We start from the raw sequence: 27,125 nt of genomic DNA, 5'->3' as shown, positions 1-27,125 counted from the left end.
TCGACTTACGGCAGTTCATTTAGTGACCGTTTTTACACTTATGACCGTTGCAGCACACCCACACACACTCCAATGGTCACGAGTCACGTGATTTACATTCAGATACTTGTCAACTGGTTCGTATTTATGACGGTTGCAGTATCCCGGGGTCATGTGATCCTCTTTTGTGACCTGATAAAGCAAAGTTCAGGAGGAAGCCGGATTCACTTAACAACCATATAACTAACTTTAGCAACTGCAGTGATTCACTTAACAGTTGCGGCGAAACAAAAAGCCGTAAAATGGGGCATAACTCACTTCACAAATGCCTTGCTTGGTAACTGAAATTTGGGGCTCAATTGTGAAGTCTCTAAGTCGAGGACTCCCTGTATTAACGATGACATTACATCTGGTCGTAAGTGAGATTCTAATTTTTTGGGGGGTCAGATAGTAGTCAGGCCATTTCTCTGGATGTATTTTGAATGCTCACTTTTAAAGTTGGCCCATTTGGTCATTTGTTTCATTGTGACTAGAAGACCTCCAAGGTCCCTTCCAACTCTGTTATTCTGTTCTGTTCCTGTTTCTATTCTGTTCCGTTCTAAATTATTCTGTTCTGTACTATTGCGTTCTGTTTTGTTCTTTTCTATTCTGTTCTATTCTCTTCATTCTATTCAGTTCTATTCTATTCTCTATTCTATTTTTCATTCTGTTCTGTTCTATTGTATTCTGCTTTGTTCTTTTCTATTATTCTATTCTGTTCTATTCTTTATTCTATTCTATTCTATTCTATTCTTTATTCTATTCTTTATTCTATTCCATTCTTCATTCTGTTCTGTTCTATTGCATTCTGTTTTCCTTTCTATTATTCTGTTCTGTTCTATTCTCTATTCTTCATTCTGTTCTGTTCTATTTTATTCTATTCTCTATTCTATTCTAATCTTCGTTCTTTTCTGTTCTATTGTATTCTGTTTTCTTCTTTTCTATTATTCTATTCTGTTCTGTTCTATTCTCTATTCTTCATTCTGTTCTGTTCTGTTCTATTTTATTCTATTCTCTATTTTATTTTATTTTATTCTATTCTAATCATCCTGTCCCATTTTATTGTATTCTGTTTTCTTCTTTTTTGTTATTCTATTCTGTTCTGTTCTATTTTCTATTCTTCATTCTGTTCTGTTCTATTCTTTATTCTTTATTCTTCATTCTGTTCTGTTTTATTCTATTCTCTATTCTATTCTATTTTATTCTATTCTAATCTTCATTCTGTTCTGTTCTATTCTCTATTCTTAATTCTGTTCTGTTCTGTTCTACTCTACTCTACTCTACTCTACTCTACTCTACTCTACTCTACTCTACTCTACTCTTCTCTATTCTCTATTCTCTATTCTCTATTCTCTATTCCATTCCATTCCATTCCATGTTAATGGGGAAGCCAGATTCCCTCAACAGCCATGTTAGTAATAACAACTGCAGTGATTCACTTAACAAAAGTGGCAAGGAAAGCCGTAACATGGGGCAAAACTGACTTAATAACCGTCTCGCTCAACAACATAAATGTTGAGCTCAATTGTGATCGTACGTCAGTCGACTGTTCATCAACTCAGAAGAATAAAACTCAAATAGAATAGAAAGGAGGCAACTTGAAAGCAAAACCAAGACTTGTATGTGAAAAGAACAAGAAGTTCTTTCTAATAAAAACAGTTGGGGAACAAAGCTTAAAAACTGGAAGCTGGAACATAAAAATTAAATTCCTGAGTGCACAGAGGGCGGATCTTTTAAGAATCATGTCCTGACCTTTAGAAATGTAGATTTCAAGAATTTGAATGCATATGGCAAAGGAAGAGGCATTTGAACAGGCATTTAAAATAATACTTCTCTTAACACAGGGCTTTTGTTCCGCAATTCTTAAGTTTGACTAGGCACCAAAAATAACTTTGGTTATTTATAGCGCTGTCACTTCCAGAGAACAGCCTCTCCCGTCAAATCCGGAGAGTGAAAAAAATTGGGAGTTTTACAAATTCTGCATTTAGGAAGGTGAGGGGGGGGGTGACCCGAATCTTTTACCCTATAACCACGATGGCAAACCTATGTCACATGTGCCCAAAATGGCATGCGAAGCCATGTCGTCCGGCACGCGCAGCCTTTGCCTCTTTGTCTTCCGGGTTTCTGGCATGCATGCACGTGTGACGATCCGCTGTCCTTTGTGTGCACAGCAGTGCCGAAAACCGGTGTGCACCTGCGTGTACCGGCCAGCTGATTGTCGGGTGTATATGCGCGCCAGAACCTGGAAGTCTGGCATTTCCGGAGCGCAATCCCTTTGCCCGTGTGGCAGTGCCGAAAACCAGCCTGCGCATGGGTGCTGGCCAGCTGATGTCGGGCACGCATGGATGCTATAATCCGGAAGTTCGGCTTTTCCGCAGCGCGGCCCTGATGAGCAAGCGTGTGCGTGCGTGACGTTTCCATGTGGTTTTTTTTGCCGCTCAGTGCAAAAATTTTTCCCTATCACTGGGCTATAATTCCACAATATGGTGAGTAACAGACCTGTCTGTCTGTCTGCTCTGCCCTCGAAAAGCTCCGTTTGTATTAGGAAGGAATACACTCTGTCTTTGTGCTGGAGGACTTTTCCTTTTCCCAGCTCCCCGTCGGATGAATTCCTGTTTGTGAATGGTGTCCCCTGCCTAGACGTCGCAAGATGTTTCATGGGAGACCTCACTGGATAGGCGGCATGTGCCAAACCTGTTTTTTTCCCCCCTTCCCTGGGTTATCAATTGGTCCATTGTAGTAAATGTGGGTTTTGTAAGCTGTGAGAATTTAGGCACACAAAGGGATGTACTCTCTGCAAAGAACACTGACTACTCGGTGTCCAGAATAAACAGTGTAATTACAGCTAATGACCCAAGGTAACCTTTTGGTGGGTGATAGTGGCCATTACAGCTGTTGAAAGCAGAGGTTATAGTCAAATCTCTCTCTCTCTCTCTCTCTCTCTCTCTCTCTCTCTCTCTCTCTCTCTCTCTCTCTCTCTCTCCCTCTCCCTCTCCCTCTCCCTCTCCCTCTCCCTCTCCCTCTCCCTCTCTCTCCCTCCCTCCCTCTCCAATCATCCCCCCCTTCTGAAGCTTAATTACATCCTACTGCAGTAATTTTGGAGGTCTTCTAGTCCAGCTCAGGCAAGAAACCGTGTACCATTTCAGACAAATGGTGGTCCAATCTCTTTTAAAAAAACCTCCAGTGATGGAGAACCCACAACTTCCAGAGACAAACAGTTCCACTGACTTGTTGTTCTTGTTGTTGTTAGTCGTGAAGTTGTGTCCGACCCATCGTGACCCCATGGATCACATACCTCCAGGCCTGCCTGTCCTCTACCATCCTCTGGAGTCCATTGAAGCTCACGCCGACTGCTTCGGTGACTCCATCCAGCCACGTCATTCTCTGCCGTCCCCTTCTTCTTCTTCTTTTGCCTTCAGTCTTTCCCAGCATGAGGCTCTTCTCCAGGGAGTCCTTCCTCCTTCTCCTTAGGTGGCCAAAGAACTTGAGCTTCCCCTTCAGGGATCTGGCCTTCCAAAGACCAGTCAGGGTGGCTCTCCTCTAGGACTGACCGGTTGGATCGCCTTGCAGTCCAAGGGCCTCACGCTCCACTAATTAATTCTCCGAACTGTCAGGAAATTTCTCCTTAGTTCTAGCTTGCTTCAGTTTAAACCAAACAGCTTTCCATTTCTGGGGAAGCGGAGACCCCCAACATTTTGTCTTTGCAGTCGAGCTTTGGTGGCCTCACAATTGGCGGAGTAATGTCTTCCCCCCCCCCCCTTTCTAATGTTTTGATCAGAAACCGTTTATTTGTTTGGCGGCTGGGACGGGACGCAAGATCTGGCGGATTTCTGGGCGTACAGCGTGAAGGAAAACCAGTGGACGTGTATATCCAGAGACACCGAAAAAGAGGCAAGTCCCTTTATGTTTCTTTTAGGAGCAGGCAGTGTAATCCAAGCCAGATAACCCGGGTTTTGTGTGTAAGCATGGAGGTCGCCCTCTCGCCCTTCTCCCTTCTTGTGCATTTTGAGAGAATACAAAGTCACACTCCTTTTTGCATCCCCCCTCCCCCCCCTTGTCTTTCATAAGAGTTGATGGAAAAGTTGTTCTGTTCCGTGGCTGAAAATAAACAAAGATGCTTTTTTGGCAGAACAGAATGAAGCAAAGAAATTTTTTTTTTTAAAAAAAAAGAAACATGTTTAATGGGAGTTTTGGAACCGATGGGCGAATTGGGTCCAGCAAACAGGGCTGGGCTTCATCAAATATCCATGCAGAGAAAAAGGATTAAACTAAATCCTTCTGGTGTAGCCAGCAAGGATCTGAAGGTCCTAGGATTTGGGAAGGATTTAAATGGACTTTCCTTGAGTAGAGTCTTCAATTCTCCTAACTTCACGCCCCTCAACGTTTGCAACAGGAAGATTTGCTCGCCTCGCCGTGGTGGCTGTAGAACAAAATATTGCTATTAAGTGTTTTTAAAGGCTTAAAAATGCCGTATCCCTACTGTGTGTTATAGGTAGTCCTCACCTTACAACCGCAATTGAGCCGAACATTTCTGTTGCTAAGCAAAACGCATGTTAAGTGAGTTTTGCCCCAACTTTCGGTCTTTCCTGCCATCGTTGCGAAGTGAATGTCAGAGTGCTCACACTGTGACTATTTGAGACGACCCAGAAGCAATAGCAATAGCAGTAGCAATAGCAGTAGACTTATATACCGCTTCATAGGCCTTTCAGGCCTCTCTAAGCGGTTTACAGAGAGTCAGCATATTGCCCCCAACAATCTGGGTCCTCATTTTACCCACCTCGGAAGGATGGAAGGCTGAGTCAACCCTGAGCCGGTGAGATTTGAACCGTTGACCTGCTGATCTAGCAGTAGCCTGCAGTGCTGCATTTAACCACTGCGCCACCTTGGCTCTTGGAAGCAATAACATCAAACAGATGTTTGTAATAATAAATAGTGGTTTGTCTCTATAAAAGAATATATACATACACATACTAGGCAAAGGTCAAACAATCAACAGCTACAGCACAGAAGCACGCATGGAGAGAGAGAGAGAGAGAGCTATGCCCCAACCGGGCCTCTCTTACAATACTCTTAAAGTGGTAACAGTCAAATAACCCTGCTGACTCATTCCTACCATTGCATCATTGTTACAGCATTACTGTATTACAACAACATTACAGCACCTGGTCAGCTATTAAATCATCATTAGCCCGACTGAATTACTGCAGTTGTTGAGCTAATTAAAAGGTGTTTAAGTGAGCTGGCTTTTCCCACTCACTTTGCTTGTCAGGAAGTCGCAAAATGTGTTCACATGACCACGGCAGACTTCAACCGTCACAAATATGTGCCACTTGCCAAGCCTCCAAATTTTGGTCTTGTGATACAGTGGCTGTAAGTGTGAATCGGTGGTTGTAACTGCAGGGCTAGATGAATCAAAAGTTGGAATTAAGCTTGCCGGGAGAAATATCGACAACCTCAGATATGCAGATGATGCCACTCTAATGGCAGAAAGCGGAGAGGCACTAAAGAGCCTCTTGATGCGGGTGAAGGAGGAGAGTGCAAAGGTTCGCTTGAAACTCAACATTAAGAAAGCTATGATCATGGCATCCGGCCGTCTCAGCTCCTGGCAAAGAGATGGGGAAGACATGGAGGTAGTGACAGATTTTATTTTCCTGGGCTCCAGGATCACCACAGATGGGGACCACAGCCAAGTAATAAAAAGAGGCGGGGAGGAAAGCTAGGGCAAATCTAGACAGCATCCTAAAAAGCAGAGGCATCACCCTGCCAACAAAAGTGCGCATAGTCAAGGCTATGGATTTCCCCGTTGTAACAGATGGCTGTGAAGGCTGGACCTATAAGGAAGGCTGAGCGCCAAAGAATGGAGGCCTTTGAACTCTGGTGCTGGAGAAGACTCCTGCATTGAGTCCCTTGGACTGCAAGGCCATCCAACCGGTCAGTCCTGGAGGAGATCAACCCTGACTGCTCTTTAGAAGGTCCTAAATCCTGAAGGGGAAACTCAAGTACTTTGGCCACCTAATGAGAAGGAAGAAGGACTCCCTGGAGAAGAGCCTCATGCTGGGAAGGATGGAGGGCAAATGAAGAAGGGGACAACAGAGAATGAGGTGGCTAGATGGAGTCATTGAAGCAGTCGGTGTGAGTTTAAATGGACTCCAGAGGATGGTAGAGGACAGGAAGGCCTGGAGGAATGTTGTCCGTGGGGTCGCGATAGGTCAGACACGATTTCACAACTAACAACAACGAAGTGTGAAAAACAATTATATGTAATTTTTTCAATGCCATTCTAACTTCAAAAAGTCACTGAGCAAATGGTTCTAAGGGCTAACCGTAGTTATATATCTGCTTCATTTTTCTGTATTCGTTATGTTTATACACCTCTGGATTTAACAAGGCCCCTAGCAGTTACTAACAACACAACCCAGAGTCCCAATGGGAGTGGGCGGCATACAAATTTCATTAAACTCGAAACATTAAACTCGAAACCGCTGCCCCCCCCCCAAAAATACGGACACATTACCTTAAATGTAGAAAGTATATCAGTGATTAATTATTTCTCCCCCAAAGCAAAAAATGTACCTATCTCTCATAAACACAAGTGCATGGAGTCCTACTTGAACATCTGGTGCAGAGCAGGTGATGCCAAGGTCATTGGCTTTTCCGACCCGTAATTAAAATCGGAGACAAACTGATCACAGCCAAAGCCAGATAAATAATTTCCTGACTTCAGATGTTTTCCAATATTGCTGTAAGGGGAAAGGCAGGATGGTCACGAACAAGCTATTAAGAAGAAGGATCTGTGAATTCTTAGAACATTTGCTTCTCTGTGTTAACGATTTTCTTGAAGTACAAAGTACTTTCATGATGTACAAGGGCCCAGAAGTGTGTCCGGTTATCTGGGAGAAAGGCTGGTGAATATTACATTCGCAGGCTTCAGCAGGGCTGGGGGAAAGGGAAAATGCCCCCCTTTTTGTGGAAAACGCCCCATTTTCCACCCGTTTTTGTGAAAAATGGGCATTTTTGCCTTCCTGCTGTCCCGCTGAAGCGTGCAGAGTGCTCCTGGGAGGTGGGGAGGACAACAACTTTTAAATTTCTTGCTTACCTCTTTGAAATCTTGGTGCATCTTATACACCGGTGCGTCTTATAGTTCGAAGAATACGGTAGTATTCTTCCAGTCAAAACCGAAGAAGCCTCTTGGATGAGAAGCGAAACATCTTCAAAGAAAAACAAGGAAGTCCAGTTGCCTCTTGAAAAAGCCCCTTTGGGACAACCACAACCTGGATGGCTGAGAATCTCTACAGCCCTTTCCTCTCTAACGATCCCTAGTTAGATTTCCCCAAAGCTTGGCCATGTGGCATCCCAGAACACATTAAAAAGGCATGGCTTTGATAGTCTCTTCCGTTAAGTCCGGTAGCACGAACGCACGATAAAAAAGCTTGCTTCCAAAATTAGGACAGGAGTTATTGTCCCAGATGTGTGGTTGTCTACAAATATTCAATTTCGCTGCCGTTTACCCAAAAACCTAAATAAATTTTAAAGAAGTGCTAATTGTCACCTTTCAACATAGGTGAAACAGCGTCGTGATCTTCCGCCAGTTTTCCCAAAGAGAGTTTCAGGTTGACCGAAGATCTGAAAATATTTCTGACAGGAGCGATCGACAGCTTTCCTAAAAAAAGAGAAAAAAAAAAAAGCCAGCAGGAATTAATGATTCTTCTGTTTATCACACATAACAAGCGCTACAAAACACCCAACATTTTCTCTGTGTGAGTTTCACAGATGGAAGACAGCTGAATCCCGGGTTCTGCGGAGTCCCGATCCTGCGCCCCCCCCCTTCTGAACCGGCCTAACCCGTTTCCCGTTCTTTCTTCTCTCCAGAACGGTCCAACGGCTCGGTCCTGTCACAAGATGTGCATCGACATCCAGCGAAGGCAGATCTACACCTTGGGGCGTTACCTGGATTCCTCTGTGAGGAACAGCAAATCCCTGAAAAGCGACTTCTACCGCTACGACATCGACACGAACACCTGGATGTTGCTGAGCGAAGACACGGCCGCTGACGGAGGCCCCAAGCTTGTGTTCGACCATCAGGTCAGTGTCGTTCATTCGCACCCTAGGCTTAAGAGGCCTTGGAGCGCTGGTTTAATTGTATTTGTGCTGGTAAGGATGGGTTTGCAACCTCCAGGGGTTGTTGTGTGGTGCTTTGTGAGCGGGAGGGATCTTGGGAGTCCTGGCGGAAAGTCACTTCAATATGAGCCAGCAAGTGTGCTGCGACTGCCAAAGAAGCCAATGCAATTCTAGGCTGCATTAATAGAGGGATAGAATCAAGATTATGCAAAGGGTTAATACTACTTTATAAGGCTTTGGTAAGGCCACACCTGGAATGCTGCATCAAGGTTTGGTTTCTCTATAGATAGATAGATAGATAGATAGATAGATAGATAGATAGATAGATAGATAGGTAGAGGTAGAGGTAGAGGTAGAGGTAGAGGTAGAGGTAGAGGTAGAGGTAGAGGTAGAGGTAGAGGTAGAGGTAGAGGTAGAGGTAGAGGTAGATAGATGTAGATAGATAAATAGATAGATAGATAGATAGATAGATGATAGATAGATAGAGAGAGAGAGAGAGAGAGAGAGAGAGAGAGAGAGATAGATAGATAGATATAGATAGATAGATGTAGATATAGATAGATGTAGAGATAGATAGATAGATGTATATATTTAGTGTCACAACCCCTGGTATGCCCCAATTATGGGAGGAAGCTAACAGCTTCCATTATCTGTCAATCAGCTCGTCACAAGAGTCCATCACGACAGAAACCCAATATTTTTACTGTTGCCTTTGTTATATTTGTGTTATATTTGTGCTGATAAATAAATAGAGACTAGTATAGATCTATTTCAAGCTATTTAGCTCTCATCAGCTAGCCATACCCTTACTGGGATTCGAACCTGTGCTCTATTACATCTTAGGCAGACGTCTTAGCCATTAAGCCACATGTTCTCCTCCTTATCAGCAGAAGCCAGGGAGGAAGGTATATATTTAGTGTCACAACCCCTGGTATGCCCCAATTATCAGCACAAATATAACATAGATATAGATATATAGATAGATGATAGATAGATAGATATAGATATATAGAGATATAGAGATAGAGAGATAGAGATAAATGTGTGTGTGTGTGTGTGTGTGTGTGTGTGTGTGTGTTTGTGTGTGTGTGTGTTCCACCCTTGGAGAACTTCACTTCGATATTTCTAGCTCACCTAGGCAGATGTTTTGACTGAGTGGACAAAAGCATTGCCCACAAGGATTCTTCTTGAGACCTTTATCCTCATCCGCCTTCCAAGGGTCAATATTCACCATTGGTTTAATATCCAAGTTCTATGTTCCCCAATAATCATCTATATATATAAAAATAGCTGATGAGATTACCTAGTTGGATCATGAAACATCTGCAACAAAACAACCAAGCTCAGAGACCACCAAGGAACCCACACTTGTCATCGTTTTCCTCCTCCTATGAATAGAATAGAATAGCATCTCTCTCTATATGACTCTGTGTGTGTGTGTCTGTGTGTGTGTATGTTTGTATGTTCCAGCATAACCCTAGAATGCCTTGAGCAATTTCAACCAAACTTGGAACACGGATTACTTTGTGGAAAAAAATACTGTGGGGTTAAGACATCCCTAACACCCCTCGGGCTGTGTGTTTTGCTAAGATACAGCCTGTTGTGCCTTAAAACGGCTTCAACCGTACTGTCGTAAAATGGCTTCTGCAGCGCAGTGGAGTTGCCATGGTAACAGCTTCACAGTACTCCACCAGGGGGCTCCCTCTGGTAAGGGGGACAATCCAACATTAGAAATTACATTTGGTCCGGACATTCCCCCCCCCCCCCCAATAAGTAACACTGGGTTATCTTCTAGTTTTTAATAAAAATGCCTTCCATTTGTTTGCAGATGTGCATGGATTCAGAGAAACACATGATCTACACCTTCGGGGGAAGGATTTTGACCTGCAACGGCAGTGTGGACGACAGCCGGGCCAGTGAACCGCAATTCAGCGGCCTCTTTGCTTTTGACTGTCAGTGCCGGATATGGAAACTCTTGCGAGAAGATTCGTGTAATGCTGGACCCGAAGACGTCCAATCCAGAATAGGACACTGCATGTTATTTCATTCGGTAAGGACCAGCCCTCGGTGGGACTGCTTTAAGTTTATTATCTTGGCCTGTGTGTTAATTTATTACGGGGAGTTGTAATAACCTGGGGGGGACGGAATTAAGAGGGCGATCATAAATTAACTCAGCGTATCTTTTCTTCTCCCCCCTCCCTTTTAGAAAAACCGTTGCCTGTATATGTTCGGTGGACAAAGGTCGAAAACATACTTGAACGATTTTTTCAGTTACGACGTAGACAGCGACCACGTGGATATCATCTCGGATGGCACCAAAAAGGATTCGGGGATGGGTAAGGCTGCACTTGGTTTTACCGGCTGGGTCAGGGAATTCTGGGAGTTGAAGTCCACAGATTTCGGAGAAATGGATGGATGGATGGATGGATTAGATGGATGAATGGATGGATGGGATGGATGGATGGATGGATGGATGGATGGATTAGATGGATGGGATGGATGGATTAGATGGATGGATGGATGGATGGATGGGATGGATGGATGGATGGATGGATGGATTAGGTGGATGGGATGGATGGATTAGATGGATGGATGGATGGATGGATGGATGGATGGATGGATGGATTAGATGGATGAATGGATGGATGGGATGGATGAATGGATGGATGGGATGGATGGATGAATGGATGGATGGATTAGATGGATGGGATGGATGGATTAGATGGATGGATGGATGGGATGGATGGATGGATGGAATGGATGGATTAGATGGATGAATGGGATGGATGGATTAGATGGATGGATGGATGGGATGGATGGATGGATTAGATGGATGAATGGGATGGATGGATTAGATGGATGGATGGGATGGATGGATGGATGGATGGATGGATGGGATGTATGGATAGATGGATGGGATGTATGGATTAGATGGATGGATGGATGGGATGGATGGATGGATGGGATGGATGGATTAGATCAGTGGTAGTCAACCTGGTCCCTACCGCCCACTAGTGGGCGTTCCAGCTTTCATGGTGGGCAGTAGGGGTTTGCTGTAATTCTGCTTTATAAATTTTATAAAGTAAAGTTACTTCCCTACTTTATAAATCACCATTACTGTGGAACCGGTGGGCGGTTAGAAAATTTTACTACTAACAGAGATACAAAAGTGGGCGGTAGGTATAAAAAGGTTGACTACCCCTGATGTACAGAGAAGATGATCACAAAGGTGATTAGGGAACTGGGGTTTAAAACATACAAAGAACGGTTGCTAGATTTGAGTGTGTCTAATATCTCAGTGGCTAAGATGCTGAGCTTGTCGATCAGAAAGGTCGGCAGTTCGGCGGTTCGAATCCCTAGCGCTGCGTAACGGAGTGAGCTCCCGTGACTTGTCCCAGCTTCTGCCAACCTAGCAGTTCGAAAGCATGTAAATGAAAGTAGAAAAAATAGGGACCAGCTTTGGTGGGAAGGTAACAGCGTTCCATGCACCTTCAGCGTTGAGTCATGCCGGCTACATGACCACAGAGACGTCTTCGGATAGCGCTGGCTCTTTTGTTTTGAAACGGATATGAGCACCGCCTCCTGGAGTCAGGAACGACTAGAACGTATGTGAAGGGGAACCTTTACCTTTAAATTTTAATGAAAAGTAGGAGTTTAGCAGTACAGGCAGTCCTCAGCTTATAACAGTTCATTTAATGACCATTCCAAGTTACAATGGCACCGAAAAATGTATTTTTCACAATAAACAATTGTTGCAGCATTCCCACGGTCACATGCTCAAAATTCAGACACTTGGCAACTGACTCTCATTTATGATGTTTGCAGGGGGTCATGTGATCACCTTTTGGGACCTTCCGACAAGCAAAGTTAATGTTCACTTAAGAACTGTGTAATTTACTTAGCGACTGCAGTCATTCGCTTAACCACCGTGGCAAAAAAAAGGTCGTAAAATGGAGCAAAACTTCCTGAACAAATGTTTTGCTTAACAACATACATTCTGGGCTCAATCGAGGTTGCATGTCGAGGGCTACCTGTATTCCAATATCTCAGGGGCTGCCACAAAGAAGAGGGGGTGGGTGGTGTCAAGCTACTCTGGAACGATCTCCCCGTTGAGATCCGGACCCTCACCACCCTTCCGGCTTTCCTCAAAGCAATTAAGACCTGGCTGTTCCGGCAGGCCTGGGGCTGTTGAATTTCCAGCCCCATCTGAGGGTTATGACTGTTGTTTTTTTTAAAATATGTTTGTCTTTTTATTTTTTATTCTGTACCCCCTTCCCTTTTTGATTGTTAGCCGCCCTGAGTCTCTCGGGAATAGGGCGGCATACAAACTGAATCAATCAATCAATAAATCAGTACTCTCCAAAGCACCCGAGGGCAGGACAAGAAGCAATGGGTGGAAACTAATCAAGGAGAGAAGCAACCTAGAACTAAGGAGGAATTTCCTGACAGTTAGGACAATTAATCAGTGGAACAGAAGTTGCCTCCAGAAGTTGTGAATGCCCCAACATTGCAAGTCTTTAAGAAGATGTTCGATAGCCATTTGTCTGGAACGGTATAGGGTTTCCTGCCTAGGCAGGGGTTTGGACTAGAATACCTCCAAGGTCCCTTCAAATTCTCTACTCTATTCTATTTGAGGAAGGAAGGAAGGAAGGAAAGAAGGAAAGAAGGAAGGAAGGAAGGAAGGAAGGAAGGAAGGAAGGAAGGAAGGAAAAAAAGAAAGAAAGCAATAGCAATAGCAGTAGACTTATATACCGCTTCATAGGCCTTTCAGGCCTCTCTAAGCGGTTTACAGAGAGTCAGCATATTGCCCCCAACAATCTGGGTCCTCATTTTACCCACCTCGGAAGGATGGAAGGCTGAGTCAACCCTGAGCCGGTGAGATTTGAACCGCTGACCTGCTGATCTAGCAGTAGCCTGCAGTGCTGCATTTAACCACTGCGCCAGGGAGTCAAGCCATTCTCCAAAGCACCTGAGTGTAGAACAAGAAGCAATGGGTGGAAATTAATCAAGGAGAGAAGCAACTTACAATTGAGAAGAAATTTCCTGACAGTGAGAGCAATTAACGAGTGGAACAACTTGCCTCCAGAAGTTTTGAATGCCCCAACACTGGAAGTCTTTAAGAAGAGATTGGACAACCGTCTGAAATGGTACAGGGTTTCCTGAGCAGTGGGACAGCAGGTATCCGGAGCAGGGGGTTGGACTAGAAGACCTCCAAGGTCCCTTCCAACTCTGTTATTCTGAATTCTGAGATGGCAAAGGGGCCTTCGTTTCCCTTTCCTGTTATGTAGCAATCTTTTGGAATAGGACAGAATGTGGTGGTGGTGGTGGGGAGGCTTGTTTTGATAAAGTGAATCTTCACTCTCAGGTCCATTAAAAAGAAATATTGCGGCAGCTTTGTTTGCGTTGTTCCAGTGGCTTCCAGCTGTGCTTTGCAACCGGCTGCCTTGTTTTGGAAAGCGAAGCCTCCCAAATCCACACGATAAATTTTGACGGAGCAGAAACATCTGCTACCTAAAATTGAGACGGGCGTTTGGAATGTTGTTGTTGTTATCGTCGTTTTGAAACTTTGGCAAACATTCCTGGGTTTCCTGACGTAGTTCAAATAAAACCAGAGATTTATTCTCTATATGCATGTAGACCTACAGACACGAGCATTTCCTCATGAAATCATCGCATTTTTTTTTTAATGCAAGTATTTGTATTTGTATTTATTTGTCTTGTATGCTGCCCACTCCCGAAGGACTCCGGGTGGCTCACAATAGACAAGGGAAGGGGGAAAACTAGACAAAGACAACACTTTAAAAACAAAACCGCAACATTCACTATTTCCGCGGGGCTGGATGTTTCACAGGCCCCCCAGCCTGCTGGAGCAACCAGGACTTGGTGGCTTTGCGGAAAGCCGGGAGGGTCGTAAGGGTCCGGATCTCGACAGGGAGATCATTCCAGAGGGCTGGAGCTGCAACAGAGAAGGCTCTCCCCCGGGGAGTCGCCAGCCGACATTGGCTGGCAGATGGAATCCGGAGGAGACCTAACCTGTGAGATCTGATCGGTCTATGGGAGGTAATCGGCAGATGATTCCTCAAACCCCCGACCACAATTGAGCCCAGCGTTCCTGTTGCTAAGCGAGATAGTTGCCGAGTCAGCTTCTCCCCATTTGACGAGTTTTCTTGCCACCATTGTTAAGTGAATCGCTGCTGTGGTTTAAGTTGGCAACCTGGTTGTTAAGTGAATCCCCACGGAGTTTTGGTGGCCGGACGTTTGCAAAAGGGGGGGTCACTGCAACCGTCGTAAACCTGAGTCAGTCGCCAAGCTTCCGAATTTGGATCACGTGACCGTGGGGGAACGATGCAACGGTCGTAAGTGTGAAAAATGGTCATAACTTTTTTTCAGGACCGTTGTTACCTTCGAGCGGTCCCTAAACAAACAGTTTTAAGTCAAGGACTGGCCTGTACTTGCTAAAGCTTTATTGAAGCGTTTTGCGATTGTGACGTCCTCCAGAGCTTTTGCGCCATTACAAAATCCATCTTCCCTGGCCAGAAGTCTGGACTTTTTTGTTATTGTTAGTCACGAAGTCGGGTCCGACCCATCGCGACCCCATGGACAATATTCCTCCAGGCCTTCCTGTCCTCTACCATCCTCTGGAGTCCATTGAAGCTCACGCCGACTGCTTCGGTGACTCCATCCAGCCACCTCCTTCTCTGTCGTCCCCTTCTTCTTCTTTTGCCCTCCATCATTCCCAGCATGAGGCTCTTCTCCAGGGAGTCCTTCCTTCTCATTAGGTGGCCAAAGTCTTTGACTTTCCTCTTCAGGATCTGGCCTTCTAAAGAGCAGTCAGGGTTGATCTCCTCTAGGACTGACCGGTTGGATGGCCTTGCAGTCCAAGGGACTCAATGCAGGAGTCTTCTCCTCCAGCAACAGAGTTCAAAGGCCTCCATTCTTTGACCCTCAGCCTTCCTTATGGTCCAACCTTCACAGCCATCCATTGCAACTGGGGAAACCATCACCTTGACTAGACACATTTTTCTCGGCTCGGTGATATCTCTGCTTTTTAGGATGCTGTCTAGATTTGTCATCGCTTTCCTCCCCAGGAGCAAGCGTCTTTTAATTTCTTGGCTGCAGTCCCCATCTGCGGTGATCTTGGAACCCAGGAAAATAAAATCTATCACTACCTCCATTTCTTCCCCATCTATTTGCCAGGAATTGAGAAGTCCGGATGCCATGATCGTAGCTTTCTTAATATTGAGTTTCAAGCCGACTTTTGCACTCTCCTCCATCACCCGCATCAAGAGGCTCTTTAATTCCTCTCGCTTTCTGCCGTTAGAGTGGCATCATCTGCATATCTGAGGTAGTTGATATTTCTCCCGGCAATCTTAATTCCAATTTTTGATTCATCTAGCCCCGCCTTTCTCATGATGTGCTCTGCATACAAGTTAAACCAGTAAGATCCCACAGATTGGGCCTCCTTCAGATGCCATCAGCCAAACAGTGTCGGCTGGCGGGGCCCTCGGAGGAGAGCCTTCTCTGTGGCTGCTCCGACTCTCTGGAACCAGCTACCCCCGGAGATCCGGACCATACCCACTCTCATGGCCTTCAGGAAAGCTGTAAAAACTTGGCTGTTCTGGCAGGCCTGGGGCTGTTGATCTCACTGTTGAGGTCCAGCCCCGATTAGAATGAATGTATGAGGGTGTTTGCTATTTTTAAACTGTTTTCTTTTATCTTTTGTGTTTTTCTTACATTTTTTGTAAGCCGCCCGGAGTCCTTCGGGATTGGGCGGCATATAAATATATTCGTGACCCGTCAAAACCGCGTTCCACAAAAGCGCGGTCGACGAAATCGCGTATGTGACGTCATCACAACGCGACGAAAAGGGATCGAAAAATTGAAATAAAAATTAAATTACAGCAAGCCGATTCACATAAAGGTAAGGGTTAGGTTAAGGGTTAGGGTTAGGTTAAGGGTTAGGGTTAGGTTTAGAGCATTAGCGTTACGTTTAGCGTTAGGTTAAGGGTTAGGAGTTAGGTTTTTCGTTACGTTAAGGGTTAGGTTTAGGGTTAGGTTTAGGGTTAGGTTTAGGGTTAGGTTAAGGTTTAGGGTTAGGTTTAGGATTAGGTTTAGGGTTAGGTTAAGGGTTAGGTTTAGGATTAGGTTTAGGGTTAGGTTAAGGGTTAGGTTTAGGGTTAGGTTTAGGGTTAGGTTTGGGGGGGTTAGGGTAAGGTTTTCGTTTTATTTTTACATTTTTCGATCTTTTTCGTCGCGCTGTGATGACGTCACATACGCGCTTTCGTCGACCGCGATTTTGTCGTCCGCGGTTTTGTGGTGGAACCAATATATTTAATAAATAAATAAACAGGCAGGGCGGCATTATTCAGCCTTGCCGGACTCCATTCCCCATTTTGAACCGCACATTGGTTCCGTGTCCAGTTCTCGCTGTGGCTTCTTGACCCGCATATAGGTTTCTCAAGCGACAAGTAAGATGATCTGGTACTCCCATCTCTTTAAGAACTTGCCACAATCTGTTGTGATCCACGCAATCAAAGGCTTTAGCATAGTCACTGAAGGAGAAGAAGCAGGTGTTTTTCTGGAACTCCCTAGCTTTCTTCCAGCGTATGTTGGCAAGGCCTTATGTCTTCCGAAATCTCCTATTTTGGGCGGAGGGTCTTGGTTTTCTGAATGAAGAGGCTGCAGCTACGTAACCTCGGCCTGCAAGTGGAGAGCGAATGCTGGTTTGTTTTCCATACTTGGCCACCTGCGATGAGTTCATTTCTTGAGAACAGATCCGTCCTTGTGACCGAACCACCCCGCCAGCATCCTCTGCCCAAACATATTAGTTGCGGCCTTGGATTTGGACAAAGGAGAAAAGACATAATTAGCCACCTTAAAAAAAAATTTAAAAAAAAGGGAAAGAAAGACAGAAAAGAAGAAGAAGAAGAAGAAAGCTGTTAGGCTGAATAGAGTCCTTTGTAGGCAAATGACTCATTGGGAAATCATGAATGAATAGAATTCTCGTGCACCGTCCTTGTGTGTCTGTGCAAGTAAATAAACAGCTCCGAACATTTTACTTCCCTTGTTTGTGCAGGGAGATGTTGGAGCGAGTCTTTCTTGTAACCAGGATGAACAAAATCTCATTCTATTTGAAAGCCCCCAGCCCCCCCGAGGAGGCTTCAGTCGCAGTAGCTTTTGTCCGGAGGTTTGACAGAAGACAGGCAGGCCTTCTCCCTTCCTCTTCTCAACCCCACATCTTCAGAGTTGGCTCCAGGAAAAGAGGAGATGGATTGATGAAAGGGCAGGAGGAGACAGCACTCCCCAACTTGGCCCTGTCCGCGATTCATCTGTTTTCCCAGTTGCCCCAGCCCAGTGATGGGCAACCTTTTTGGTGTGGTGTGTCAAAAATCGGCAAAAAATCAAGCATAACTTGCGTTGTGTGTCACTTCGACAAAAACATAATTTTGCGCAATTTATAGTTGCTGCTAATGGCGCTCACAGTTCCCGTTGGCACTCCGCTGTTCCCTGCTGTGGTGCGGTCGTAACCGACAGTCCCAGGAGTAGACTCTCTGTGCCGGCCTGACTGGAGAGAGGCGCGCACTGTTCCCGCACTCCTCTCCTGCGGGTCCTCCCTCGCCGCGCTGATGACGTGTGTACGCACGGCACGCATGCCTTACCAGCAGCCCCTGCACTCAGAAAGGGGCGGTGGCGATACAGTAAGTGAGTGTGGGCGGGGGAGATCACACGTCCCCGTCCCCCCCCCCGTTCCTCCAGCACAGATTCTTTCATCCTCGGCGGCCGTGCAGGAGCCGAGGATGAATCGCATGAAATCCTGTGCGGGTCACCCCAAATGGCTACGCGTGTCAGCACTGACACGCGTGTCATAGGTTCGCCATCACTGCCCCAGCCAGTTGGAGATTCTGGGAGGTGGGAAGGGAGGGAGGGAGGGAGGAAGGAAAAGGGTGTGGGAAGGAAGGAAAGAAAAGGAAGGAAGGGGGAAGAGAAAAAGGGAGAGAGAGAGGGAAGGAAAGGAAGGAAGGGGAAAGAAAAGGGAAAGAGGGAAAAGGTGGGAAGGATGGAAGGAAAGAAAAGGAAGGGGAAAGAGGAAAAGGAAAAGGAAGGGAGAGTGGGAAGGAAGGGGAAAGGGAAGGAAGGAGGGAAGAGAAGGAAGGAAAGAAAGATGGGGAAAGGGAAGGAAGGAATGAAAGAAAAGGAAGGGGAAAGGAAAAGGGGAGAAGGAAGGGAAGTAAGGAAAAAAAGGAAGGAAGGGAAATGAGAAAAGGGAAAGGAAGGAAGGAAAAGAGGGTGTGAGGAACAAAGGAAGGAAAGGGAAGGAGAAAGGGAGAAGGAAGGGAGGGGGGAAAAGGAAGGAAGTGAAGAGGAAGAGGAAAAGGAAAAGGGAGGGAAGGAAGGAAGGGAAAAAGGAAGGGAAAAGAAAAAAGGGAAAGGGAAGGGAAGAGAAGGAAGAAAGAAGGAGGGGGAAAGAAAAGGCAAAGGGAAGGAAAGAAAAGGAAGAGGAGAAGGAAAAGGGGAGAGGGAAGGAAAAGGTGGGAAGGATGGATGGAAGGAAAGAAAAGGAAGGAAGGGGAAAGAGGAAAAGGGAGGGAGAGAAGAAAGGAAGGAAAGAAGGAAGGGGAAAAAAGGGAAAGGGAAGGAAGGAATGAAAGAAAAGGAAGGGGAAAATGGGAAAGAAATCCTTTCTATCCTTTTATCTCCTGCTTGTGCCACTTCCGCTGGTTGGGAAGAACCTGTTGGGCTCTTGATTCAACATTGGGTTACACACAGAGTAGGGTTACTCCTTCCTTTCTCAATGCGCCCGGTGGCCTTGGGAGCGGAAGGCTTTTTTTGCCACTGGGCTCAGGACAACCGAAATCTTTTTCATTCGGGGAACTTGACCGTTCGGTCGAATTATTCTCCCTGCACTAGCTAGTCCTCATGATCAGAACTGGGAACTGACATTTCTGTCGCTAAGCAAGGCATTGGGTTAAGTGAGTCGCGCACACACAATTTTTACCACCTTTTTGGGGGGAGTGTGGGGTGCGCAGGGTCGTTACGCAAATCAGATGGTGGTTAAGCGAATCCAACTTGCCCCCATTTTGACTCTCCTTGTGCTGGAAAGGGCGCAGCTAAGGATCACTGCAGCTGTCGTCAATACATGCCGTTGTAAGTCCGAACAGTCGCTAAATGAACTGTCGCCAGTTGAGGGCTACCTGGGGATAAAATTCTCGCCACGGTCAACGCCTGTTAATAAGGAAATTCCCAATTTCCTCTCAGGCTCTCTGTCCCTCAACCCCACCGGTGCCTCGTGAGGAGAGAAAAAAACGATCCTTTTTGGAGGATTTCATAGCTTCTTTTTTGCCTCTGTTTAACTGCCGTGTTTTTCAGGCGAACGGGCCTCCCCCACCTGAAGATATTTAAAGTTTGATTCCCCCCCCCCTTTTTTTTCCTTTTCTCTATTGGCACCAAGACTGGGGTGGGGGGGAATGTACCTAGTGACAGGCCATCTTTGTATAAAGCAGCTGTGAACTACATTTGTTGAGAAATTCGGTGCTGTTCTCTCCCTCTCTCTCATCACACCCCTTTGTCCTCCCCCTCTCTGTTTCTCCCCCTCTCTCCTTTTCCTCCTCTTTCATCCCTCCCACTTCCCCTCTCTCTTTTCTCCCTCCCTTCCCCCCCTCTCCCTCTCCCCTTTCCTTTCTCCCACTCCCCTCTCTTTCTCTCCCCTCCTCCCCTCCCCCCTCTCTGCCCATCTCTCTCTCCCCTCGCCCTTCTCCTTTTCTCTCTTCCTCTCCCTCCTTCCTCTCCTCTTTCCTCTCCCTCCCTCTTTTTCTCCCTCCCTCCCCATCCCTCTCTCTTTTCCCCTCCCCCCTCTCTCTTCCTCTTCCCTTTTCCTCCTTCCCTTCTCCCTCTCCCCCTCTTTCCCTCTCCTCCCCCTCTGTCTCTCCCCCTCTCTCCTTTTCCTCCTCCTTCCCCTCCCTCCTTGCTTCCTCTCCTCCCTCCCTCCCTCCTCTCTGTCTCTCCTCCTCCCCCCTCTCCCCCCTTTCCTCCCCCCTCACTCCCTTTTCCTCCTCCTTCCCCTCCCTCCTCTCTCCCTCTCCCCTCTGTTTCTCTCCCCCTCTCTCCCCTTTTCCTCCTCTCCCTCTGCCCCTCTTTCCCTCTCCTCCTCTGTCTCTCCCCCTCTCTCCTTTTCCTCCTCTTCCCCTCCCTCCTTTCTCCCTCTCCCTCCTCTCCCCCCTCTGTCTCTCCTCCCCCTCTCTCCCCCCTCTCCTTTTCCTCCCCCTCTCCTTTTCCTCCCCCCTCACTCCCTTTTCCTCCTCCTTCCCCTCCCTCCTCTCTCCCTCTCCCCTCTGTTTCTCTCCCCATCTCTCCCCTTTTCCTCCTCTCCCTCTGCCCCTCTCTCCCTCTTCTCCCCTCTGTCTCTCCCCTCACCCCTCTCCTTTTCCTCCTCTTTCCCCTCTCCCTCCTCTCCTCCTTCCCTCTTTCCCTTCTCTCTTTTCCCCCCTCCCTCCCTCCCCCTCTCTCTTTCTCCCTCTCTTTCTCTTCCTCCCTCTCCCCTTCCTCCTTCCCTTCTCCCTCTCCCCCTCTTCCCCTCCCCTCTCTGTCTCTCCTCTCCCCCCTCTCCTTTTCCTCCCCCTCACTCCGTTTTCCTCCTCCTTCCCCTGCCTCCTCTCTCCCTCTCCCCTCTCTCTTTCTCTCCCTCCCTCTCTCCTTTTCCTCCTTCCCTTCTCCCTCTCCCCTCTTCCCCTCCCCTCTCTGTCTCTCCTCTCCCCCCTCTCCTTTTCCTCCCCCCTCACTCCATTTTCCTCCTCCTTCCCCTGCCTCCTCTCTCCCTCTCCCCTCTCTGTTTCTCTCTCCCTCTCTCTCCTTTTCCTCTCCCCACTCCCTCCCTCCCTTTTCCTGGCAAAACTTTCTGTTTGATATGTAAACACTGGACTCTGGTGTTTTCCTGTTTTCAGTTCCCTTGGCAGAGTCACAGAGTGATGCAAAATGGCTTTGGTTTGAAGGCCAATTTTGCATGATTATGTCATGCGGTTTAAAAAGGGTGGTGTCCATCTGCAGCATCCATTCCTGACACCATTCCCCCTGGGGGGAAGCCTCTGCCAATACATTTCTTCACTGAGGAAAATAATAAAAAGAGACGTATAATATATGTTTTGAGTTGTAGCTGCCACGGTCCTTCACATTTGGCATCGCGAGCTGGGACTGGTGGGTGTTTTGTCCAAAGCATCTTGCCAAATAATTCTATTTAAAAAAAAAACCTTAAAAAAAATCCTATATACACGTTTTTACGAGAGAGTGACTAAAAACGGCGGTCAGGCGTTTCCTTTGAGCTCCGTTCTGACAAAAAAAGCTTTATTTTAGTTTTTTTTTTAATCTCATCTTTATTATTTTTTTATAAATAATTTGTTGAACATAACCTAATTCTCCGTCCTTCCTCTTCCTAATTTCCCCACAACAACAACAACAATCCTGTGAGGTGGGATGGGCTGGGAAAGAGAGACAGGCTCAAAATCACCCAGCTGGCTAAGGTGGGATTAGAACTCACCGTCTCCTGATGATTGGCCTCAAAATCGACTTTGATGGTGAAGGCGGGACTAGAACTCACCGTCTCCTGATGATTGGCCCCAAAATCAACTTTGATGGTGAAGGCAGGGCTAGAACTCACCGTCTCCTGATGATTGGCCCCAAAATCGACTTTGATGGTGAAGGCGGGACTAGAACTCACCGTCTCCTGATGATTGGCCCCAAAATCAACATTGATGGCTAAGGCGGGACTAGAACTCAGTGTCTCCTAACGATTGTCTCAAAAATCACCCAGCTGGTTTTGAGGGCTAAGACGGGACTATAACTCCCTGTCCTCTGTGATTGGCCCAAATCACCATGACAGTTTTTTTTTTTTTTGCCATGGGTGTTAAGTGAATAACTGCAGTTGTTAAGTGAACCATATGATTATGAAGCAAATCTGGCTTCCCCTCATTGACTGTGTGAAGTGGTGTAGAATTTCCTGCCTAAGCAGGGGGTTAGACTAGAAGACCTCCAAGGTCCCTTCCAACTCTGTTCTTCTATCATTCTATCTATCTACTTCTGCCTGGGAAGCTTGCAAATGGTGATCACATGACCCCGGGACGTTAGATGGTTGCCAAGCATCTAAATGTCGGTCACATGACAGTTGGGATGCTGCCATAAGGTGGAAATGTGGAAAAAGCGTCATAAGTCACTTTTTGTCCTTACCACTAGAACTTTGAATAGGCGTTAAACAAGCGATTGTAACTAATATAGGAGTACTTGTAGGCCATCTAGTCCAACCACCCCCGCGGGCCAAGCAGGAGACCCTGCACCATTTCTGACAGATGGCAGTCCAATCTCCGTTTTATAGGTGGAAGGCGTAGACATTTTGGGGATGTACCGACATTTAGTACTGTAAGGAGCCCCAGACTGCTCCTGAGTGAAGGAGTGGAACGCCTGCCAGTTTGAACTGAGGTAACGGAATGTGAGGCAACTGGCAGTTGGAACAGAGTTCTTTTCAGGTGGGGAGGAGGAGTAGAACTCCTTAGCATCAGAGCGTGTTAATTACGGGATAAGAAATACTAATGATCTGATGGTCATTTCAAAAAATCCTTTCTTGTTGAGCACCTAGAAGCCGAGAGGAACATACGTACCGAATTTCAATTTTGTAGGCTTTACGGTTCTGGATATTTTGGGGGGTTTCCTCTCTCTTTTACACCTCTTGTGTTCAGGAAGCAGCAAATCTAAACAGGAGGCAAGGCAGAACATTTGTGTTTTTGTTTTTCTCCCCGAACATCTGAGTCACATGCGGCTTTTTCCCTGGCTCATGCTGCCTCTGGTGTTTGTGCTGTCGAGAACTGCTTAGTCACACCGTGGTGTGTGTCACCCCCTCCTCCTCCTCCTCTCCCCCCCTTTAGAGTTTGAATCAAGCTTGGAGGGGGAAAAAAAAAACACCCCAGGATTAGCAAGATCGTGATGGCGTTAGGCTGCCCTCGGCATATGAATTTGGAAAGGATGTTCGGTGTGTGTGTGAGAGAGAGAGGGGAAGGAGGAAGAGGAGGAGAAGAAGAGGAGGAGGAGGAAGAAGAAGAAGAAAGAAGAAAAGGAGAAAGGAGAAGAAGGAGAAAGAAGAAAAGAAGAAGAAATATGGAGGAGAGGAGAGATATGGAGGAGGGGGGGAAAGAAAGAGATGAGGAAGAGAGAGATGGAGGAGGGGAGAGGGAGGGAGAGAAAGAGAGAGAGATGGAGGAGAGTGAGAGAGAAATTAAGGCTGGGGGAGCTGGCACAGGAGTGGGTACCAGTGGGATGTGTATCTTCCTGCCTCTGAACCCCCAAACATCTTGACCGGATACGAGACACAGGTTGCTGTTCCTCTCATCTCGCCCCCCCCCCCTCAAAACTGTAAAATGATCCCAGGAGGAGAAGAAGAGAGAAAATGAGAGCAAGGCCGCCAGATCACATGCCGGTGACACATGCCAGCCAAAAGGCCGGTTGCCGTGGGAAACGGGAGCAGGCCCTGCTCTGTAAACATCAGAACAGCCAATTATTTGATTACGCTTTGATGGGGATTAATGTGAGGCCTTCGGCCTTCCCCTTGTGGCCATCCAGGCGGCTGCTTGAGGAGAAAGAAGCTCCGGGGTTGGGGGTGGTGGAGGGGCGGGCGGAAGGGGGGGGGGTTCGGCAGATCCCTTTGATGGCCACCTGAGCGTTCCTCACGAAGGAATTTATTATTTATTTTATTTATTGAGTTTATATTGCTACCTCTTTGCCCACGGCGAGTTCAACGGAATTCATTCGATTCTCGCCCTTGCCTTAAATTCCCACGGTGGGAGTGTTAGAATGAGTGGCTTCCCCCACATCTTACACTCTTAGAATTATAGGGCTGGAAGGGGCCTGGGGGGGGGGTGTCTTCTAGTCCAGGGGTCTCCAATCATTCAACTCCCAGAAGTAAGTTGAGGAATACCTGTATGTGAAATGGAATAGTCAGAGAGAGAGGGAGAGAGAGAGAGAAGGAAGGAAGGAAGGAAGGAGGGAGGGAGGGAGGGAGGGAGGGAGATTCATTGTTCGATTGATGGAGTTGTGGCCTATCTAGGTGAACATCTGGTCCTCCAAATGAGAGAGAGGGGGGAGAGACAGGAAGAGAAAGACAGGAAAAGGGAAGGAGAAAGGGCGGGAGGAAGTGGGGGAGTGGGAAAAGGAGACTGGGGGAGAGAGAGAGAGAGAGACAGGAAGACAGAAAGGGAGAGAGGGAGAGTGGAAGTGGAGAGGGAGAGGGAGAGAGAGAGGTAGGGAGGGAAAATGAGAGAGGTGGAGAAGGAGAGAGAGACACAGGGAGAGAGAGAGAGAAAGATTCATTTTTTGATTGATTTGAGCTGTGGCCTATCTAGGTGAACATCTGGTCCTCCAAATGAGAGAGAGAGAGAGGGAGAGAGACAGGAAGGGAGGGAGGGAGAGAGGAAGTGGGGGAGGAGGAGAAGGAGAAGAGAAGGAGAGGGGGACAGAAAGAGAGGGAGAGGAAGAGACAAAGGGAGGGAGAGTGATATTCATGGCCTCTCATGCTGAACATCTGGTCCTCCAGATGACCCCCAGGGAACAATGCTGTCAATCACTCGTCTCCCTCTTCTCATGCCAGAGATCGTAAATACCAGGAGAGGTTGAAATGGGGCCCGTTGAGAAGGTACAAAAACTCAGTGGCTCAAATTGGACGTCTCTGATTGTTAATGGCCTCTACGCCCCCCCCCCCCCAAGCCCACACATATTTGTGCCTATCTGACGTTAACTTTTTGCGTAAAACATATTCACCTCCTGCTATGGTGGTGCCGATGGATCCCTTTAGATCTCCACGGACTCCTCCTCCCTGGAGCCAGCTTGGGATCTCCCTCTTTTCCTTTCATTTTCAGAGCGAGCGTATCCAATGGACAGGATTTAAACCAGCATTAAGATCCAATTTTTTCCCATCAATTTGCTTTTAATGACCCCGTGAGAGCTAACATCCATGAAGCTGCAAGGAGACAAGCTTGGCTCAGCACGATAGATCCGCCATCTAGCGGTCCCTTTTTATTGTGATGGATCTGCCACCTAAGCGGCCTGTTTTATTCTTTGGAGAAATGTAACGTTGCTCTCCTTCACCCGCAGTTCCAATGACCGGCTTCACTCAAAGAGCTACCATTGATCCGGAACTGAACGAGATCCATGTGCTGTCTGGACTGAGCAAAGACAAGGAAAAACGGGAAGAGAACGTTCGGAATTCCTTCTGGATTTACGACATCGTCCGAAACAGCTGGTAAGTGGGAGATCTCTGTCTCTCTCTTTCTCTCTCTCTGTCTCTCTGTCTCTGCCTCTCTCTGTCTCTGTTTCTCTGTCTCTGCCTCTCTCTGTCTCTCTGTCTCTGTCTCTATCTCTGTCTCTCTGCCTTTCTCTGTGTCTCTTTTTCTGTGTCTCTGCCTCTCTCTGTCTCTGTCTCTGTCTCTGTTTCTCTGTCTCTGCCTCTCTCTGTCTCTCTGTCTCTGTCTCTTTCTGTCTCTCTCTGTCTCTGCCTCTCTCTGTCTCTGTCTCTATCTCTGTCTCTCTGCCTCTCTCTGTGTCTCTTTTCCTGTGTCTCTGCCTCTCTCTGTCTCTCTGTCTCTGTGTCTCCCTGTCTCTCTCTCTCTGTCTCTGTCTCTCTGTCTCTGTTTCTCTCTCTCTCTCTCTCTCTCTCTGTCTCTGTTTCTCTGTCTCTGTCTCTGTGTCTCCCTGTCTCTCTCTCTCTGTCTCTGTGTGTGTCTCTCGTTCTCTCTGTCTCTGTCTCTCTGTCTCTGCCTCTCTCTGTCTCTCTGTCTCTCTCTCTCTCTCTCTGTCTCTGTTTCTCTGTCTCTGCCTCTCTCTGTCTCTCTGTCTCTGTGTGTCTCTCTCTGTCTCTGCCTCTCTCTGTCTTTGCCTCTCTGCCTCTCTCTCTGCCTCTCTCTCTGCCTCCCTCTCTGCCTCTCTGTGTGTGTCTCTCTCTGTGTGTCTCTCTCTGTCTCTCTCTCTGTCTCTTTGTCTCTGTGTGTGTCTCTCTCGTTAAGTCTCTTTTTGCCTTTTACAGAGATCATCTTGATTAATAGACAAGAGGGGTGCGGTGACCTAGAGGTGGGGCTCTGGCCTCACAGTCAGGAGACTGTAAGTTCAATCCTAGGTAGAGGCAGATATTTCTCTGGGCACACTGAGAATATATCTGCTGAACAAAACTCCACACTGGTGACAGGAAGGGCATCTGGCCAGTAAACACCATTCAGCTCCATTCGGTTGCCCTGACTCCACCCTGCAAGGGATTGTGGGGTCGTTAAAAGAAGATGATGATCTGAAGGCGTGCAGAGACCCGATCCAAATAATCTCAGGATTGAACGGGTAGCATCCTCATCAATGGGTTAGACCAGGGGTCTCCAACCTGGGCAACTTTAAGTCCCAACCTGGGACTTCAACTCCCAGAGCTTTGCTGGCTGAGGAATTCTGGGAGTTGAAGTCTGGGTACCTTAAAGCTGCCCAGGTTGAAGACCCCTGAGTTAGACTATACCTATGGTAGAACTTCATCTTAAGAGGAGATAAAGATGTGGGGACTCTAGAAAGAGTGCAGAGAAGAGCAACAAAGAGGATTAGGGGACTGGAGACTAAAACATACGAAGAAAGGTTGCATGAACTGGGAATGTCTAGTTTAAAAGAAAGAAGGACTAGGGGAGACATGATAGCAGTCTTCCAATATCTCAGGGGTTGCCCCAAAGAAGAGGGAGTCAAGCTATTCTCCAAGGCACTTGAGGGTAGAACAAGAAGCAATGGGTGGAAACTAATGAAGGAGAGAAGCAACTTAGAACTGAGGAAGAATTTCCTGACAGTGAGAACAATTAATCAGTGGGACAGAAGTTGCCTCCAGAAGTTGTGAATGCCCCAACACTGGAAGTCTTTAAGAAGATGTTAGAGAGCCATTTGTCTGAAGGCAAGGGGTTGGACTAGAAGACCTTTCAAGGTCCCTTCTGCTATTGTATTGT

The 27,125-nt window shown here is 46.9% G+C and overlaps 1 protein-coding gene across 2 annotated transcripts in view; it reads left to right on the top strand.

The window, feature by feature from the left end:
- The window catches only part of MKLN1 (muskelin 1), a 72,589-nt gene that overhangs the window by 40,156 nt on the left and 5,308 nt on the right, over positions 1-27,125 (top strand). For both annotated transcript variants that reach the window (XM_087722684.1, XM_087722685.1), the window contains 5 exons: positions 3,797-3,909; positions 7,888-8,100; positions 9,965-10,186; positions 10,343-10,472; positions 25,261-25,408. In XM_087722684.1, the coding sequence (XP_087578810.1) occupies positions 3,797-3,909; positions 7,888-8,100; positions 9,965-10,186; positions 10,343-10,472; positions 25,261-25,408 (826 nt within the window). The remainder of the gene's footprint in view (positions 1-3,796; positions 3,910-7,887; positions 8,101-9,964; positions 10,187-10,342; positions 10,473-25,260; positions 25,409-27,125) is intronic.

Source organism: Thamnophis sirtalis, unplaced genomic scaffold, assembly GCF_051295495.1.
Source record: "Thamnophis sirtalis isolate CommonGarterSnake01/CBP01778 unplaced genomic scaffold, rThaSir2_p1.2 scaffold_9, whole genome shotgun sequence".
Classification (NCBI taxonomy): Eukaryota; Metazoa; Chordata; class Lepidosauria; order Squamata; family Natricidae; genus Thamnophis; species Thamnophis sirtalis.
This window is presented reverse-complemented; position numbering and strand designations above follow the sequence as displayed.